Here is a 12,463-nt window from a genome sequence, read left to right on the forward strand (position 1 = left end):
TCACAATGAGAAATCAAATCTTCAAAGGGTGATAAAATGAAAAGGAAAATACCCCTGCAATAAGCTGTGGAAGGTTGAACTCCTTCTTACTAAATTCAGTTTTGTAGCAAGAATAGTAATAAAAATAGTCAGAGCCAAATATCTTAATGCACCCTTTTCAATTTGACAGCACCAGACCACTTAATGTCTATTGCAAAAATTCTCAGCTGTCCTTGGAAATCATCAAGTTAACTGCTACAAAAGAAAAAGAAAAAGAAGCAAAAAAAAAAAAAAAGCAGCACTATGCTTTTAACTAGAAACAAGCATTGAAAGAGGCTGCTGGTAGCTTGGAGCACAAGGGTTGCTTCATTACACGATACAGCTGTATCACTCATAGACAGCTGGGAGCTCAACAATATAGAGCAACCAGCAATCTCCTGAGGCTTCTGTATTTACTACTAAGGAGTATCTGCTTTGCTTTACATCAGACTGTTTACTGTAACCTTCTGTCTGCAGCTCTTTAGGTTTTAGAGAAAACAAGAGCGAAAGTGGAAAGACCATAAGCACCCATTTTTATCCAAGCAGCATGTCTACATGTCAAAAATAAAATGTGATGTGTTCTACACCATTTAAAAGAAATGTTCATATTCTTTGCTATAAGTAGAGCTAGGTTTATGAGGAAAACTAGTGTGGCACGGTTCCATAGAAATCCATGAGGAAGAAATAAACCAGTGAGAAATTCTATGACTGGTTTAATCATTAGAAAATATACCTTAGCTAAGGTAAAGCATAAAGCACTTTTACAAACTACCTTTTCAGTCACTGAAGAAACACAGGAGAGGCTCATACCAAACCCAGTGTTTTTCAAGCACTGAATGAAAAATGTTGTGAAAGGCATTAGTATTCCAACTACATCAAACTACATTGCTTAGCAGCAAATTCATCTTCTGATCATCCATTATGTATGTGAACTGTACCATCTCTATTTTTAAAGCACAAAACCTTTGGAGCATGAACTTTTTTTTTCCCTGTGCCTGAGCAGTCTAGTACCATGTAAGCAACACAAAGTTCTCTGCTTCAGATTGCTACAATTTGCAAATATTGGTATCACTGAAGGTAAAAGATTTCATCAATATAAACGTGACTGTTGAAACCTTAAGAAAAGCCAAACTCAGCTCAGATTTCCTAACAATACTTTCCTTGCTTTTCATGCTGAAGTACAACTGAGTATTTCCTGCAGACGCCTGGAATTGTCATAAAGACGTCCCAACCTGTAGCTCATCTCATTTCTCATGTCCTCACACACGGCCAGTCTTCCAGCAGGCAAATAGTCTCAGAGGACAATGTTTCAAAGCATGTGTCTTTATCACTCGCTCTGTGCTGCGTTCTGGGAATAAACCAAAACGCCCAGGGGACCCAAAGAGAGCTTTCTTATCACTCAAATGATTTTTTACTCCAGCAGCCAGTTCCTAGGCTAAGGTCTGGGCCACTCAGTGAGGAGCAGACACAGACGTTCAGGATTTAGATAGCCAGCTTTTCCTCACAGTTGTGTCTTTTTGGACTCTTATTGCCTCCATAAGGCACTGGTCAGTCCTACTGATACCGCAGCCCTTCCTCTTGGCAGCAGCCACTTGCTGGTGGCAACCCAAAAGCAGTTACACTTCTCAGTGCACACAATACACAAGCCTTCAACTCTATTTCAGCATCATCTGTCACCAGACGAATCGAGAAGGACTGAGTAAGGAACACAGCTGGCCTAGGCAGGCAATGCCCTCCCACCGCTCTGGTAGGACACAGGGCACTTCATGAAGAGGCCCTCGCCAAGGGGAGCTCCGGCACCAGAAGGCGGCAGGTCACGGCCGGTGTGCACAGAACAGGAAACTGCCCACCCACCAGAAGCTTCCACAGAGGTTACTGTGTGACAGGGGGATCGGTTTTACGTATTTTTAGCAATTGAAAGCCCTGCTTAGCGCTCGACTGTTTGTTCTGAACTTGGTTCCATTCAGCTGCCAGGAACTTCTAAGTTCCAGCTGAGAACGGTGCAGCAGTTAGCCTGAATGAAGTCAATGAAAACAGTGTTGGCTTGTGTCACAGAAATAATACTAAGCATCTCATGAAGAAACTCTAAAATGTTTTTCACACTTCAAAGCTGAGACTCAAAACTAGAAGAGAAAACCTTGCTCTTTGGTCAAGTCAAGCTTTTTGCTCTGCAGAAAAGTCTGATAAGATTTGCTCAAGCAACGAGAACTCAGACACCTCTAAAAGATGCACTGCTGCCTCTGGGCCTTTAAAGCCTAACTCCTACACAAATCCTCCTTAATAAGCATGCTCTGCTCCTCCACCAAGCACTTACAGTGACACTGCAGAGCTGTGGATTGAAAGATATGGTTCATGTGTCATGTTTGTTTTTCAGGCTAAGTGCAATTTGGAAATTATGCTAGAAGAGCATGTCCAAGGAAAACGAAGCTCATAGAATCAGAAGGTTGTAAACGCATCACCAAAAGCTGTTCATGACTTCAACATGAAGTCTACGAAAATTCAATATACAATCTTCCTCACACGACCCTCCCTCCTGTGCTGACTCTATGAAAGAATAATTCTGTCTAACAAAGAGCATCATTTGGTGTGCAATATACTTATCCACCAGAGATGTGATGGAGGGTACAAGTAATGCTGTAAAGAACTTAAGTGAAATATTAGCATCCAAGACAGAGAGCAAGTCTTCACCATACAACAGCCTTCTACAGCCTCCATCTTCAGCAAGCAATGCAAATATCGGATCTGCACAGAACATTTTGTTACCAAGCAATACAAATCTAAAGCCACGTTTTGGGAAAACAAAAACCAGAACAACAACAAAATTCCAATAAACTGCAAAAAAACACAATCAAACAACAGTCAAAGATCTATTTCAATTCTCTCCATTAAGCTTCTACCGACACTGACTGATCTCACTGCTCACTCACCGCATCCTGCCCAAATGCATGTGGTCCAGGAGAACAGACTGGATCATCTCTTTGAAACAGGAACAAAAATGGTACTTCTTGTGACATCGAGCTTTTAAGCATTTGACCACCTATTACTAAACTCCACAACGGTAAGACCACTGGTGGGAAGCACACATCAGAGGTCTAAGTGAAGTACATGTCTCAACCACTCTGTTGCTGTAACAATCAAAGCAGGATTTCTGCTGGATTGCATCTAATTGCTTCATGCTAAGGCTTCCCCTGGTGCCTGGCAGAGCCCCTAGGGAGTTAGCAGCATACATTTCATTGCCACATACTCGCTACCTAGAGACAGAAGACCCTCTGTCTTCTGAGACAGAAACATAAAATATCCATTTTTAAAAGGCAGAATTCCATCCCCGTGCCCCAAGTCTGCCAGGAGACCACCTTCAGAAATACCCTCAATATCCTCTCTAAAAAGAGAAAGCTGAAACGGCTAGGATCTTTCTGATTTTTGCATCTCCTTTACAACCCTGAAGGCCAACTACGGAATTCCAGTTGCCAACTACTCATTCAACAGCAGGCATTTTCTCTAAAATGTACAGTAAACGACACGTGAGTTTTTCATCTTTTTGATTATTTTTCAAATTCACCTTCAGAAGAATGTTCTATGTTTTTTTATTCCAAAGTTACCCATAAGCACCAAAGCTTATTCTACTACTCAATACCTCCAGCAAAAAATTAACAACATTTACAAAGCAGCAGTTTATACCCAAAATCACCACGTAAATGATAACATGGAAGCTAAATGGTACTAAGACCTATTACATGTGTAACATAACCACATCGTATCTGAGCACAGATAGTCTCATCTAACACATCTAATCTTCATACAGATGATTGACAATGTCTGCTAAAGGCTGCCTATCTACTGAGAACGAAGCTGCAAGGTGCACACCACTTTCCAGAACTTGGTAGGCTCATCTTCCCAAGGTTGAATTGTTATTGTTAGTACACTGCAATCTGGGCATTAAGTTTCTGAATTGAGGCACTTTATTAAAAAGGAGTATACCCTATTATAGACAGGATGAGTTGGATGGGGTTTTTTTTGTAGCAAAGCAAATCAAAAGCAAAATAATTTAAGAATGAAAATGAAACTACAGTTCCAGGGACGTATACTGACTAGACTGAAAAACTAATGTTAAAAAAGCTAGGGCAGACAGAAGTGAGTGTAGCATTATGCCTGGGCTTCTCGAACATCTCAACAATTTGAACAAGTTCTGCAGTAAATCCTAATCTTCAAACTCCCACTCCCAAAAACTATTTTTATGTATCATCCAAGACTCGGGAAAATGAAACATTGCATCTTTCAATGGAGCAGCCACAAATCTTCCGAGCCTCCTTTACAGGTGTATGTAGGAAAAGTCAGGAAATCAGACAGTAAATCAGCCATACCTAACATCAAGTCTCTGACAGTGTTATCTCATGAGCCAGAAAAACACGTGTAAGAACTGTGTAAGAACATGTCAGGTTTTCTTCAGACATAAGCTTCGGATTTGGGAATTAATCCTAACAATCAATTTTTCAAAATGGTATTAATTAAACAGATATTTAGAAAAATCTGTACTCATTCTCATCTGTTCAGTTCCTTTTATAATCATGTTTAATTCTCAGTCTCAACAACTTCCTGTGGCAGATGAGCTTCACAGTCTAATTATATGGTGCATGCAAAAGGATATCCTATTAATTGCAACAGACTTCTTAACTTCTGGCCTCGTTCATATTGTCTCGCCCTTCCCAGTTCCTCCACCACAAAGACAGGCAGGACTGAAGCTCTACCTCTGCTCTCTCCAGACCATTTACACTTAACTGCTTTGCCTACTCATCCAGTTCCAAAAGCAAAACAGCTCAGCTTTTTCACAAGCAGGCTCTTCCACGCCCTTAAGCATTCTGGTCACCCTTTGCTAAAAGCGAAAAGATCAAAAAGAATAACCAGCAAGGTTGCATTTCTGATGCACATGAAAGTACTGTATGTTCTTCTTCAAAATCAACTAGCCCACACAGGCTGAAAGGGAGCTCATCAAAATGCACGAGGCATGTTGACCAGTGGTCTTGAGAAGGCTGCAAAGATGACAGAGTCGTTAAAGTGAATTCAGAATCTTCTAAGGTAGGCGCACACAGAAAGGTGACAGTCTCCCGTTCCATTAAGCATGGCATACGCCAGGCAATATGATTTAATCACGGCGTCCATTCATTCACAGAACAAAAATGACCGCTTTCAAGCTGCCAAAAGAATCCATTGTCTGCTCGCAGTCTAATCTTACAGGGTGCTCCTCAGGATCAAGACCTACAATTTATGTGACAGTTAAACGCCACTAAAAAAAAGTTCCACATACGCAAGTAATGAAAGCAGGCCATTTTCTTGTGGAAGACAAGCTACATTTCACATGATAACACAGCTGTCACTATCAGCAATGAGGGACCAAGAACTAGAATTGTCACGGGATTCAAAACCCTATTTGCAAAAAGAGGTAAAATACTGCCACCTTATATGGGTAGGTTCCAGACAGAAAACCACCACGATTTTAACTTAACTCCTTTCACAGTTTTAAGATGGAGCAAGTACTAAAAAATCATACATAAGCTTGAGTGTCATATAAATCTCTTTGGCTCTTTTGTGCCCCCACTAGCTCGAGGCAAAAGAAACAGCCTTTCAGGATGGCCCAGCTAAAAGGGTTTCCCTGCAAAAATGATTGCAACTATTCTGCCATCGTTTTCTGCTGCAGCTTCCAAGGAGACAGGAAACAGCAAAGCACAGGTTTCATGCTGAGCCAGACATCCAAATGCTCCTAACCTGCTACTCCCACGCAGCCTACTGTTCAGAGCTGAGCCCCTCCTGTCTCAGCTCAGGTCCATAAGGGGCAACTCTGCAACTGGCACACAGCCAACACCATCATGAAGCTCTGAAAAACTGTTCAGACATATACTGCAGGCCTGCCTGATGCCTTAACATTAATTATTCAAAGTAAATGCTAAAGCTAATTGGATAGCAGAATTGTCAAGACACCATTTCAGTTGCTTGCAATAGATTACAACCCAAAAGGAGCACAAGAGAAAGAGCTGAAGCCCTTGCTCCGCAGCATCATCTTAGATTTTCCTCATCTTCTCCGAGCAGGAGGGTGACACAAGAAGGTCCCACTCAGAAGCGTCCCTTCTGTGCAGATGCAAACGTCTGACAGGCAGGCCCAGAGAATAGGCTTGGACATCTGCACTCCAACGCCATTCCCTGTCCCGCAGTAAAAGAGGGGAGATTTACAGTAGATGTTAGGTGGAAATTTTTCACTCGGGGGACAGTCAGGCGCTGGCACAGCTGAGCAGAGAAGCTGTGGTGCCCCATCCCCGGAGGCGCTCAAGGCCGGTTTGGATGGGGCCCTGGGCAGCTGAGCTGGTGGGGGGCAGCCCTGCCCACAGCAGGGGTTGGAGCTACACAATCTTTTGAGGTCCCTTCCAACCTAAGCCATTCTATGAACCTCACTCCCCTGATACCATTGCCTGCATCTGCTTCCTTCCTGAAGAAAACAAGAGGCAAGGCGCGCAGCCCTCAGCTGCAGCCACCTTTGGTGTTTTATAGGCGACCACAGAGGAGCAAAGCAGCTACAGTTGTAGGCAGCTACAAACGAGTCTTGTGGAGCAGCAGACAAATATGCTAACCTGATTGTCAGTCACAATTCTGAAAATGAGCTTTCATTTGGAAAGAGAACCCAGGTAGTAAATAATTAGAGATGGCTGAGAAAGTGGAGAAAATCCTATGTATCCACATGCAATATAATCGAGAAAGCCAGGCTTACTGGCATGAAAGAAAAATTAATGTATGAAGACCATGAGCAAAAAAATTCCCAAACAGCTATTTATAGCTTTGACCTTTTAGATTTTCTGCATCACTAACTCAAGAAACAGTCTGCTGCCTGGCAAGCAGAGGTGAATGAAAGCAGAGCACTGCCAACTTGCTCAAGAGATCCCTTGCTGAAGGGATGCTGTCAGCCCGAAATTTCAAATTTCTATCCAATACTAGCACAAAAAACTTGTGGAATTACTGTAACATGATTTTCTGAAGGGTGTGTGATAGGGTCAGTCTTTGCTTTACACTCCAGTCACTAGTTGGTGTGTTAATAATAAATTGCAATGCTCTGCTGACAACAGCGCTTCATGCAGTGCACCATTGCATGCCATCTCCAGCATATGATTTTCTAGGGCTTGGAAGGAACGCTTGCTCCTAGCAGAAGAAAAGGAAAAACAGGAAGGACAGCCAAGAGTCTTACGTACCAAGGGTAGAGATCATTACTGCCACCCTCCCTACCAGTCCTGTTCTCAGAGAACTTTACTTTTTCCGTTTTGTTTTTTTTATTTTAATCTTTAATATTGCAATATTGTACTTGGGACACTCTTGCAAAAGAGGACATCTTCTAAGATTTGATTTTTCAAATCATTTTTGAAACTGGGGAGGGGGGCTCTTAAACAAAAGATGCAAGAAAGATACCAGCATTACAAGAATGATGATGTTATGACATACACTTTTAAAATTCAGTGTATATTCTAGGCTTTGTTCTTCAAAGTTTTGTATTTTTCAAGTTTTGATGGGCTTGAAATTTTGTCTTGAAGCAGGTAGAAAACAGCAAGGAAGATCACAGAAGGAAGAACCGAAAACACTGCATTATAATTCCTCCTAGAAATTATGTAAACTAAGAGAACACTTAAAGACACATAAAAACACATAAGAACACTTGCAAGCTGTATTCATGGACCACATTTTCCTAATTATTGTTTATACATCCACACAGTATGGAGAAAAGGGAAAGTAAACAGTAACAGGACAATTTTTAGGCAGAAAAAAGCAAGGCAGGGTGAAGGGACTGGTGCTAAGGTGCATTTGAAACAGCAAGTCTAGCAATGGATTTGTTTCTGTTCCCATTTGCCCAGCTTGGCAAGTAAGAAAGCTACTGCTAAGAGAAACATGAGCAATGATTACAAGAACTCAACAGCCACAAGCTGTTTTGAGATTTACATTCTCACAGAACCACAATCCTCAAACACTTTACAGGTTAAAAGTACAATAGACTTTTCTTAACCTTCTTGGTGGCTGCAAACAAACACTGTGTAGTTAGTTCTGGCCAATTTTGCTCTTCTTGAAACATTCACACAGGATTCCCTTTTACAAAATGAATCTTTACATCCTCTTCAATTAACTTGTAATGAAAATTAAGCTTCCAAAACAAAGGACACTTCTTGAGCATTTACCTTTTATCAAACTGAATTAATCTACTGGGCAACATTCAAAAAGCAAGCATGAAGTATGTTTGCTGAATAGCTTTTGGTATATGAACACAAGCTTTATGTTTACACAGCCTCTCACAGTAGAACGTAAGCAGCTAAAAACCTGTTCTTACTGTACAAAGAATTACTTCTGGGACATAACTCTCAGTTTTACATTCCACAGAAGAAAAGTATGTTTTGTCAGTCTTTTTCTCAGTAACCTCGGGCATCAACAGTCATACCAGCATGCTGAAGGACTCATTTGGAGGGAATGTGACAGCAAGCAGAGGGAATTAACTACAAGAAACATTTCTCCTATTTGCAGTTATCTGACTTCAACCCTCAAGAAAGCAAGCATCAAATATGGAGAAGGCAGCCAACAAATCCTCCCCAAGAAGGGCAACAGATGGGAATCGTTGCTAGGATGGATTTCAGTACTGCATTGTACATAAACACCAATGGAAAAGGACTCAATTAGCAAATGCAGATCCAGTGAGAGTGGTGATAGGTGTTGATAGGCAGGGAAGGCAAAATAAAACTCTTACTGAAGGGAACAAGTGAATAGTGAGAAAGTGGCAGGAGAGTAAGCACTGCTCCTATGTAACTCACCCACTGGGGTGTCCCGTTGTTCTATCCTAAAGCAGAAAGAAGGCATCCTTCTCATACACACATATATGTGAGCTACTTCCTTCTGTAGCATGCTTTCAAATCACAAGACCAGACCAGCTTTTTCAATATCAACATGAGTCTACATTTCAGGGGAAGAAAGAACTACATGTCACTGTCTGCAATGCCGTAAGTCATGATGTGATGCCAGAGCTCCTGTATTAATCACACACTGAGGAAAAACAGTATCATGGAGGCAACAGGTAACCAAAGAATGAGCTGGCACCAGTTCAAAGCTCACTATTTCAAGGCATAGAAACTTGAAAAAGACACGACAAAAAACACTGGTAACCAGTCTTTAAGCTTGGTTCTTACCTCAGCAGGTTTCTTTTGTTCATTTGCTGGTGTTTTTGACTTGCTCCTGTATTTAGCACAAGAAGAAAAGGAAGTGGAAGGACCTGTTTAAAAAAACAGACAAAAAAAGAACCATTATAACTAATTTCAATTCACAATCACTCAGTGCAACACAAGGCACTCCAATCTCGTGACTTATCTAATCCTTGATAAGATATGGGCAAAAAGCTGTTCTGTAGCCTGTAGGCTTGAATACAGCTCCTCCTTTTCCATTTGTTCTTTGTAAAACCACAGCTCTCCAAATTTATGGGTACATTCTGCTCTGATCAGTACAAGTGTGAATAAACAGAACAAACATGCAGACCACTGCCCTTCATTGCCTTTCTATCTGAAGTGGAAGGAGGAGCAAAACTGAGACAGAGCTTGCAAGTGCTAGAAAAGCAACGTGAAAAAAAGCAGTGATACTAAAGGATACTGATGCGAAAGGCAGGAAATATAGTGCAATATCTAATCTCAGAACAACATGTTAGTTCAGTACATTACTGAGCTGTAACAAACTTGTTAATGAATCACTGTTAAATATAGCATTATGAGATGGCCATAGGTTTTAAAGAAACAAGCAAGACTCTGCCTACAGTTTCTTAACAGGCACAAGAGGAAGCTGCAACCTCAGCCAGATGTGCTAAGGAATTTTTAACAAATTTCATTGACTTGTCTACCAGGCTACCAGGCCACCAGACCAAAGGAGAATGATGAAGAACCAGATGCTGCAACACGAGCTCTAACAGCTCGGTCTTAAGGCTGAGGCTCGGCATATGAGACAGCAGGACTTTCAGACAGCTCGAGCCATGCAAAAACTTCTCTGGACACAAAAGTTTCTCTTGGAGTAAAGAATTATTTTTCTCAACTCTGAAAAATTTAGCCTTGATTTCTAAGTAAATTTAACTCCACCACAAGTTTAGTCTCGTTTTCCTCCTAAAACAGGATCTAGAAACATAGAAGACCACAGAAGATGAGAAGAAATCAACGAAGAAACACTGTTTTAATTATACGAGGTAAAACAGTTTGCCCTCAAACCACAGAAGGAAACCACAAGGAGGTGACAGACCAAAGAAAAACTAGCACATGCTACTTACTCTCATTGTCTGAACTGTCACTGGTGCTCAGATGCCTGTGGCGTTTCATCCTGACGCATCCTAAGGAAGAAAAAAAAAAAGGTGTTGATGGTGACCATCAGAAGATGACACACTGCAGGGACCTGCCAGCTCATGCCAATTCCAGAGTAGAAAAGGAAAAATTCCCCTGAAGGAGAACTTCTGGGCACAGTGTATGGAAACGATCACCCCCAGTCTTGTTATCTCTCCAGGAATACACAATCACAGTTCACCTTTAAGGAAAGAAAAAACAAGCCCAAAGGGATCCAGGTAAAATGAAAGGCACTTTGTAAATAATTACAGAAAATGGAGGCTGATGCCACTGAAATCTTCTGGTCACAACCTAGGTCACCCATAAGGGTAGCTCTGAAGTTTGTAAAGCCATCAAAGATATAAGCAAGAAATTCTTACAGAAATTCCATGCCAGCTCCGTTAATAACAAGATATCAGGCTTTTTGGAGTCAGTTTTTAGACATACAACATGTATGAAGAGTGGAGAAGGTGAAAATTCTGAATAATTACTTAACAAAGGAAGGATCACAGCAGGAACCAGCTAGGCATTCCAAACAACTACCAACACAACCCATGTACATTCCCATCAGTCCTGCCATCCAACAACACTCCACATTACATTTGTTAAACACAAACTAATAGCAGTTTACATGAAAACTGGTAAACAAAAATCATCCTTGTCTTTTTTAATGGCTTGAATGTGAAAAACATTGGATAAAAGAATCAACAACAACAGAAAGTGCTGTGGTTTTTTTCAAAGCACAAGACAAGCATAAGTTACAGACTTCAGGACAGAATTCTGGTTGATGAAATACCTGTGGTACCAGAGCTGCCAGCCTGACTGCACCTGAAGCTCAAACAGCTCCATTTCTTAAATAAAACAAAATCACATGCTTTAAAAAAAGAAAAAAAAGAAAAAAAAGAAAAAAAAAGAAAAAAAAGAAAAAAAAAGAAAAAAAAACAAAGAGAGAAGGAGGGAAGGAGAGAAGAGAGAGAAAAAGCACAGCTAAATAGCCCATTTGATAAACCCTCTACATTAGTTACTGTACAATGGGTCCTGAGATTATTCAAAGACCAGGGGATAAACAGGATTTCCGGATAAGAGAAGCCTATCCACAGGCTTTGAAGGGATTGCAAGTGAACCGTTTGCAGCTGAATTGCTTAATTTAGTGGAAATTTTCAGCAGCCTTTACACTTAAGTGTGAGTTTGATCAGTGCATTTAGATTCAGTACTCAAAGTTTCAAATTCTCCTTTGATTTACCTTTCATAGAAAGACACTGCCCACACCACCAGAAGCTGAAAAGGTAACCGAGGCATGTGTTTTTCAGCTCAGCATACACTGAAAGCCAGAGTTGGATATTTAGCCCGAAGGGGACAGTGATTAACAGGACAAGGTATCCTTTTAATAGCTTACCTATAAGCTCCCACCAGATAACTTACTTCATATAATCAGCCTTGCTCAGGACTCAAGCAACCTGGGGGCCACCTCAACACACACCAAGAGCAGCGCTCTGCAGCCACACATCTCCTGGCAAAAAATCTGTCTGTCAGGCAGAAAGGCCTGAGGCCAGAAGGTCTCTTTTTTGTACATGTTTGGGGAGCTAAGCACTAGGCAGCGACAGAAGGAGAAGATGACTGCTCTCATCTTGCCAGTTCCTGCAGTTCAAAGGTATGGGCTTCAACCAGGAGCAGCTAAAATGGTGCTGCCGGGGTGAGGGCTTCTCCCCCACAGAGCCAGGCTGTGCTACATCGCAACCCTGCTGGGAAGAAGCAAGCCCCACCTGCCCCTGTGCCTCCTTTGCTGGCGGCTGCAGCTCCATGCAGCTCTGTGCCCACACCCTCGGGCACGCTGCAGACCCTTAGGAGACACTGAGAAGCCACATGTACATGTGGGGAGCAGCACTGCTCATTGCCATTCCTTAGCACTCGCTGTTTGCTCCGTTTTTATGTTGGGATGAATTTTTGAGCAGCTGTTAAAAGGTGCTGAAAGCTTATGGCAGACGACTCTCGTCTTTTATAGCCTACATAAACATGCAGCAATAAAACCTCTTTGCTCTACGTTCAAGACAGCAGCTGAGCAGCACGGCGTTCAGTTAGCGGGG

At 41.7% G+C, this 12,463-nt stretch overlaps 1 protein-coding gene across 6 annotated transcripts in view; it reads right to left on the reverse strand.

The window, feature by feature from the left end:
* JADE3 (jade family PHD finger 3) overlaps positions 1 to 12,463 on the reverse strand; it is a 64,535-nt gene that overhangs the window by 20,104 nt on the left and 31,968 nt on the right. For 5 of the 6 annotated variants that reach the window (XM_052664812.1, XM_052664813.1, XM_052664810.1 and 2 more), the window contains 2 exons: positions 10,331 to 10,390; positions 9,216 to 9,298 (listed from right to left, as the gene is read on the reverse strand). In XM_052664812.1, the coding sequence (XP_052520772.1) occupies positions 9,216 to 9,298; positions 10,331 to 10,379 (132 nt within the window). In that variant the 5' untranslated portion in view covers positions 10,380 to 10,390. Of the gene's footprint in view, positions 1 to 9,215; positions 9,299 to 10,330; positions 10,391 to 11,175; positions 11,194 to 12,463 lie in introns of those variants that run through there. The other variant, XM_052664815.1, reaches the window with a different exon arrangement.

The sequence above is a fragment of the Tympanuchus pallidicinctus genome, unplaced genomic scaffold (assembly GCF_026119805.1).
Source record: "Tympanuchus pallidicinctus isolate F22 unplaced genomic scaffold, pur_lepc_1.0 scaffold6, whole genome shotgun sequence".
Taxonomy (NCBI): domain Eukaryota; kingdom Metazoa; phylum Chordata; class Aves; order Galliformes; family Phasianidae; genus Tympanuchus; species Tympanuchus pallidicinctus.